The sequence below is a fragment of the Mixophyes fleayi genome, chromosome 3 (genome assembly GCF_038048845.1).
Source record: "Mixophyes fleayi isolate aMixFle1 chromosome 3, aMixFle1.hap1, whole genome shotgun sequence".
Classification (NCBI taxonomy): domain Eukaryota; kingdom Metazoa; phylum Chordata; class Amphibia; order Anura; family Limnodynastidae; genus Mixophyes; species Mixophyes fleayi.
Window position 1 is genome coordinate 180,409,112 of NC_134404.1, and position 8,133 is coordinate 180,417,244.

At 40.1% G+C, this 8,133-nt stretch overlaps 1 protein-coding gene across 1 annotated transcript in view; it reads right to left on the minus strand.

Moving 5' to 3' along the window:
• The window catches only part of ASCC3 (activating signal cointegrator 1 complex subunit 3), a 605,262-nt gene that overhangs the window by 529,781 nt on the left and 67,348 nt on the right, over positions 1–8,133 (minus strand). Inside the window, exons 6-8 of the mRNA XM_075202837.1 lie at positions 7,578–7,785; positions 5,794–5,932; positions 5,589–5,711 (exon numbers count right to left, since the gene is read on the minus strand). Coding sequence (XP_075058938.1) covers positions 5,589–5,711; positions 5,794–5,932; positions 7,578–7,785 — 470 coding nt within the window. The remainder of the gene's footprint in view (positions 1–5,588; positions 5,712–5,793; positions 5,933–7,577; positions 7,786–8,133) is intronic.

The following is an 8,133-nucleotide window of genomic DNA, read 5'->3' on the forward strand; positions in this document are numbered from 1 at the left end:
GGCAGGGAGGGCTTAGCCTCCCTTCCAGTTATAGCATTCCAGTGATGTGCTGACCTGCTTTTGGATATCTAATTTGCCTGACCTGCTGTTGTGACCCTTGCTTGTACCTTGGAACTTGCCTGTGACCCTGACCGTTTGGCTTGTATTCTGGACTTCGTTTTTTGCCTGTGACCCTGACCTTTTGGCTTGTATTCTAGACTTCGCTGTTTTGCTACGTACCTCCGACCTCGGCCTGCATCTGACCACTCGTTCCAGTTTGGGCTAGCGCCCCCGGTTCCAGCTCTACCGGAAAGGCGGCTGCTAAAGGTGAAGATCTCTACACTACTGTTCTAAAAGCTCATCCTGGTGGTCATAGGCCCTAACACTCTGACACTAAATCCCCTGTATCTCTCTCTCCTATGGGGGACTCTATCTCAGCCATACCCCCAGACCCAGAAACAGACAATGTGGTGGAGTAGACTTGGAAGATGCAACTTGGAGAAGGTAATAAGTCTACTCCACCACATTGTCTGTTTCTGGGTCTGGGGGTATGGCTGAGATAGAGTCCCCCATAGGAGAGAGAGATACAGGGGATTTAGTGTCAGAGTGTTAGGGCCTATGACCACCAGGATGAGCTTTTAGAACAGTAGTGTAGAGATCTTCACCTTTAGCAGCCGCCTTTCCGGTAGAGCTGGAACCTTCTCCAAGTTGCATCTTCCAAGTCATACCCTATGAACCCTCACTTTCATTCTCTTCCATTGGAGTCCACACAATTCATATATTTTATTCTCCCCAACTTCATGTTGCTGTTATTTATCGTCCACCTGGTCCAGTTTCCAATTTCAACTTTACGGTCTGGCTCACTTATTTCATATCCTTTGACCTGCCTACTCTCATACAGGCGATTTCAACAATCCCATTGATAATCCCACTGTCACTTCTACCACTAAACTTCTTTCACTTATTTCCTTCTTTGGTCTTTCCCAGTCGACCTCATCTCCAACCCACTGTGATGGACACTCCCTTGACCTTGTCTTCTGCCGCTACTGCTCCATCTCTTGGTTCACCATCTTAGCATTCTCATTCTCTGGCCACAATCTCCTTTTCTTCAGTCTCACCTTACCTCATTCCCTCCCGCCTGCACCCAAATTCACACGTATACAACAATGCCTAAGGCAGGGTTTCCACCCGTGGATCTGTTCCAATGTGGCAGTCAGTAGTGAACACACCTGTGCTCCAGCAAGAATATATGGAAAACCTGCACTGTTAGGTAGCCCTGAGGACTGGGTTTGGGAAACCCTGGCCTAAGTACTCTTGTCCCAATCCACTCCTCACCGTCACTAAAACAACTATTTTCTCCTATGTCTGCATTATACTGCTCTAATCAGGTCAACTTTTCCAGGGGCGGGCTGGGCCGGGTGGCAGGGGGGCATCGGCCACAGGCGGCTGCATCACATGACACGCTATGCGGCCGCGTCATCAATGGAGCGGCCGCATCGCGTGTCATGTGATGCGGTCGCCTGTGCGCCCCCCGGGCTGCATGTTGCCAGCCCGCCCCTGCCTGTTTCTAGAACAAAACACTCAGCTCAGCTCTAGACAATGAAGCTCCAGCTACCACATACAGTATCCAACTATCCAAACCCCAACCATGGCACACCAAACTGACCGGCTACCTGCAAAAGTGCTCCACTGGAGGAAATCTCGTTCCTATTCCGATTTTCTCCACAATAAATTAATCTTTTCATTTTACAGCACTGCCCTTTCAATTGCCGAACAAAAAAATTTCAAATCTCTAACATCCACCCAGTTTTCTAACACAAGTCGCCTCTTTGACACCTTTAACTCACTACTCTGCCCACCTGCACTTCCTCCCACTTCCTACCTCACAGCCCATGATTTTGCCACCTACTTCAAAGGCACAATCAACAAGATATTTCCTCATGCCAAAATCCACACACTTCACCCACTCTATCCACCTTCGACTACACTCCCCATTCCACCCTTAATTCAACATCATCATAACCAGATATTTATATAACACAACTAATTCCACAACACTGTACATCAATTTCATTCTCTCCAGTGACTGAAGACGAAGATTCTACCTTTTTCTCATTATCACACTCTACAACCTGTCCCCTTAACTCTATTCCCTCCCAACTTCTTCGCTCTCTCTCCTCCACTGCATGCCCACCTCTAGCTCACCTCTTCAACCCGTCTCAACTGGCACATTTCCATCCTCCTTTAAACTTGTACTCATCTCACCAACTCTAAAGAAACATTCTCTCAATCCAACCTCTCTCTCCAACTACCTCCCTATATTTCTCCTTCACTTTGCCTACAAACTACTTGAGCGATTAGTGTACAAATGCCTGCCTCACTTTCTGCAATCAGGCTTCCATCCCAAACATTCCACGGAAACTGTTCTCACAAAAGTGATTGATGGTCTATTTATTGAAGAGTCTAAGACAGGGTTTCCCAAACCCAGTCCTCAGGGCTCCCTAACAGTGTAGGTTTTCCGGATCACATGTGACATAATTAGGACCACCTGTGGATCTGTTACAATGTGTCAGTCTCTAATGAATACACCTGTGCTCCAGCAAGGAGATATGGAAAACCTGCACTGTTAGGGAGTCCTGAGGACTGGGTTTGGGAAACCCTGGTCTAAGGGGTATATTTACTAAACTGCAACCAATCAGATTCTAGTTATCATTTTGTAGAGTGGACTAAATAAATGACAGCTAGAATCTGATCGGTTGTTATAGGCAATATCACCAATTTTTCAAGCCCGCAGTATAGTAAATATGCCCCAAAGGGATATTTATTCATACTGATTTTCCAGGACCTCTCTGCTGCTTTTAACACTATTGATCACCCTCTTCTCCTACACACCTTTCACTACACTGGCATTCGTGATACAGTTCTTTCCTGGCTCACTTCTACCTATCGAACCGCTTCTTTAGCATTTCTACCTCTGGCACATCCTCCCCTCCAGTCCCACTATCTGTTGGGGTTCCACAAGGCTCTGTTCTTGGCCCTTTACTTTTTTCATTGTACACCTCTTCTTTTCAGGCACTCAGCGCTCATTTTGCCTTCAGTACCACCCTCTACACTGATGACACCCAAATATATATCTCTTCCCATGACCTCCCCCTTCTGTATTATCTTGTGTAACCAACTGTTTTGTAGCTATCTCCACATGGATGTCCCAATGTTACCTCATGCTCAACATATCCAAAACAGACCTCATTATCTTCCCTCCTACCAGAATCACTACCTTCCCTCAAATCTCCCTCTTTGCCAATAACGCCATCATTTTCTCAGTCTCCCAAGCTCGCTGCCTTGGTGGCACACTGCTTTATTCCTCATATCCAGACTCTCTTCCATCCTGTCCATTCCACCTTAAAAACATAGCCAGAATACACCCTTTTCTTACTTAACATGCTACTAGAACGCTTATCCATTCTCTCATCATCTCCCGTCTTAACTACTGCAACCTCCTGATATCTGGCATTCCCGACACCCATTTATCCACACTTCAATCCATCCAATCAAAGACTGGTATTCCTCTCTCACTGCTCCACATCTGCTGCACTACTTTGCAAATCCCTACACTGGCTCCCTGTGTCCTCCAGAATCCAATTCAAATTACTCACTCTTACCCACAAAGCCCTCAACACCACCACCCCTTCATACATCTCAAATCTCATATCAAAATACTCTCCCTCCTGCCCTCTTATATCTACCACTGACCTGCACCTTGTCTCATCTCTGGTAATCACATCTCACCTACAAGACTTCTCCCGTGCTGCTTACCACTTATGAAATTACCTATCACGCCCAATCACACTTTCCCACAGCCTTCAAATCTTTGAAATTTCTCTAAAAACCCATCTCTTTTGTAAAACTTACCTTTTCCCTGATGATACTATTCAAACTAATACACCCTCACAGCTGTCCCAATCTCCACTCTAAGCCACACTTGCTCCTCATGTTTCAACTGTACCCTCTTCAACTGAGAATGTAAACTTTTGAATGAACAGGGTCCTCCATACCCTTTATTTTCAGGTCTACATTTATTTTGTCTGCCTTGTATGTCCTTTTGTTATATATATATATATATATCTTTCAAATCCAGTTGATCCAAATCTCATCATGCACTGCGAGATGGAGTAATATTTTTACTTTTACAGTTACATTACATACAATAATAAATTTAAAATTTGCCCCCTGACAAAGCGGTGTGAGCATCCTGTCAATACAACCAGCTGGATTACAATCAACCTTCTCAACCAAATGGTTTACCTATTTAATTAAGTATATGATGTGCTTTCTCTTTGATCACCAATTACAATTTCTTGATTGACACTCTTGGTTGGAATTACTTATTGCAATCATTATAACTATTATTTTGCAGGCTATGTGTAATATTCAATTTACATCTAAGAGTCTGGGTTCTAGATATAAAGGATATATTCGAGTGCTAATCAAAACTACACATCTATTCTTTCATTAGCTCAACTTAATGCAGATAAATTTTAGCTGATTCCTATGGGAAATTTTAAGTAATGATTTGTTTTGAATTTAACTTGTCATGCCTAATGTTTTAAGATTAGATTATTTTGCATTAATACTGTGGTATTAAAATTCTTTTTTCTCATGGTCTCTGCAGTGCCATAATTGTGAACTATTCATTAGTAAAGTACTCTTAATTTTGTTCTATCAATAGGATTCGTATTTAATATTGATTTAAATTTAAAAAAACAACAAGATTTTGGTAATTTTGATTTTTAATTTAAATCCAAGGTAGCCGTTAAAAATGTTACCAGGAAACTTGATTAAAAAAAATATGGCGCAAAACTTTTATGTGGTGCAATAGCAGTGATAAAAACAAACACACCAAACTAAAACAAATAATATTATATTAGTATAATAATAAGGTGTAAAGCACTGGTTTAAATTCAGCTTTCAGGTAATTGGTTGGATAGCAAAGGTAAGGCTGGGTACACACTAGAGGGTTTTCAGCCAATTATCAAGCCAATCACACAATAAATGACCATTCGGCTCGTTATCGCATGAGTGTGTACGATGCAATGATGAACGATTATCATTCCCAAGCTAATCATATCGTTTCATTTAATTTTTAAACGGAACTAAAATTGTCATTCAATGATGGAACGATATCTACAGTGTGTATACACTCATGACAGACAGTGTCCATAGATCTCTATGGAGTGTGCAGAGTCACAATCTTTTCAGCCAATGGTTTTGACAGATGAAGAGAACATATCTGAAGGTGAATCATGTAAAATGTGTTTCATGAGAACATGAGTATGTGAGGCATGCGGATCGGGAATTTTTTTTTTTTAATCGTTGGTAAACTACACCATGCGGATATACAATAGGAATTAAACCTCCCTATATGCAAAAGCTACTCTAATTTTTTAAGGAATCATTTTTTTATAAAACACAAAATGTACATGAACAGAGTGTATAATATAGCTAACTCTTCAACCTACCAACATCTTCAGATATATGGCACATTTTTTTACACTTCCATGGTTTTGAGAGTCACAAAGGGCACTAAAATCTAAATTTCCTTAACTTACCTCATCTAAATCTTTAATGTGGACTGGCTTATCTTCAAAACCAACAGGCGGTTCAGTGACGGGGATCTTAACTTCTTCATACATTTTGTTGTTTTCTCTCTGAATACCTTCGGGTAGAAGTAGCTAACGTGGGAAAAATACTGTATTAGTCTTAGATACTTTATATTATTGCAGAAAGGATAAGATACAGCAACTGATATAATACCTTTGCACCACCAATAAATGCAGAGGTTTTCATGGCTTCTGCATGGGAGTCATAAACATTCGGATATAGAACTCTTTCACCATAGTCTCTCTCTCTAGCCAAAATTGGCATGGTTCGAGCATTTGAAAGAGCCTGTTCTCTGTAAATAAAAATAAAATAAAAAATAAAAACAAACCTTGCACAATACATTTTAGTTAAAGCAGATGCTAGTTAAAACAGATCATTATAAACTTCCCTGCAGCATTGAATACAAAGTACATAATAAAGTACTCCCAAAGAACTGCATTGCATTTTACCAAGCATCAACACTTCTGAACGCTGCACGCAAAGTCGGAATTGATGTGCAGTAAATAGAATCTGCGGTTTTACGTAACCGCCTTTAGATACATTTACCCCACAGACTAGAGTCCATTTTGCTGGTAGCTAATTAACCTCAGCTCCATTATATTTTTGAGTGCAGAAGGAAACGGATCACCCTAAGGGAACACACAAACACAGGGAGAACATACTACCCAGACACAGATAGGGCCCTGATCCAAATCCAAGTCATGACCACAGCAATTACCCACTGTGTCACAGTGCAGCCAGCAATAAAAAAAAATATCACATTTAATGGATATTGGGTCCATAATAAATTGATACTTCGCAGTTACACACTATTTAAAGATAAAAGAGAATAACTTTTATGAAAAGGTAATTTCTTCTTTCTTGCATTGTTTAAACTAGCTACGCTCGCCTTGCGTCTTTAGTTTGTTTACTTTGTGTAATGACTGGTCATTGATTTAGCTTTTTTCACTGTATTTGAAAATTTCAATAAAATTCTTTAAAAAAAAAAATAGAATACATTTTACCAGGTAAAAAAAGGAAAAGGCACAAAATGCAGTATGGAATTCAAATACTAATTATGGGTTCATTTTTAGATGCTATACCAATAGACTACAGGAGATTCACAGATTAACAATGAGACATAAAACTGGTGAATGATAGGGAGACATAAATAAATATACTTCTGCATAGTATGCCCAGAAAGAAGTCTCTGGAGTGACCCTAACAAGATAAAGCATAAGGAAGAGGTGGAAGTTTATGCAGCAGTGTAGTGTCAGTGTCACAGTCAATTTAGCAATTCACCTGCTTTAAAACAAAAAGGTCAGCAAGTGTGCATAGCAACACACACCCAATAACAACTGCAGCAAATTATAGCCACAATTTGTAGTCATTGGCAACTCAATAACTGCAGAAGACGTTCTTATTTACAGTGCTGTTGTCCTCACTCTATGCCACATAACAATGTAGAGATCACACGTTTTATGGGCTCAATATTTAAAAAGCCAACAAGGCTAGAGGTTTTTTTCTCCACTGCAGCAATGCCATGCCTTATTTGCTTTCCCTTTTTTCCCTATATTTCAAGATGACAACATAGAAAATAGCACCCATTAATCTCGAGAGGAAAAACAGATAGTTTCAATGCATTTAGTACAGACTTCATAAATCTTAAACTAGTGGTGTGTACAGAGCACCTAAGGAAGATAGCTTACCTCCTTAATCTGCATTTTTAAACCGCATGGAAGCGACCAAGCAGATTCTAATTAAGCAGATCACTGCTTCCTTATCCTAGAAAATTAGGTTTTCATAGCGGAAAAAAAAATTCTATACTTGTGCTAAAACGTGACCTGAAGTTGAAATCGTGTAATCTCCAAAAGCTGAACTTAAAGAAAATAAATGATTAGGATACATTAAAGTAGCAATTACAGCTGAAACATTTTTCAGCTTTTGGCATTTATTACCTTTGCATCCGCAGCTCCTTGGGATCAAAGCCTATTAGTCCTTCTCCAGAAATCTCTCCATCCTCGCCTACTCGTTTTTCTCGCTTGGCATTCCGTTTTTCTTCTCGCCGAAACTGTTTCATTAACTGCTTTTCCTGCTCAGACTGGACAGTGACTTGACAGCCATAGTTAGGTTTCATAATTTCCCCAGCATTTCTTCTGATATGATCTGAAATATAAAACATGCACTCATCAAACTGTGAAGCTTTGTCTAAAGAACACTTGTCAATATAATGTATAATATAATGCAGATACAAATGCTGTCAGTAAGATTTAATCAGTGGCACATTAGTGCATGAAGTGCTGCAACCAAAGCACTTACAAATCTTTTAGAACTAAATTTGCATTAAGTTACTAGTATTTTAACAATTATTATCTTTTCAAGGTCACACTTGCCTTTACCTAAATTTCCAAGTAAATAAAGTATAAGATGGAGACCCAGGGTTTGCGTCTGTCTTCTAGCATTTGAGAATCAATTTAAAAGTTACAATATGTTTAAAAGTACATTTACTTTAAA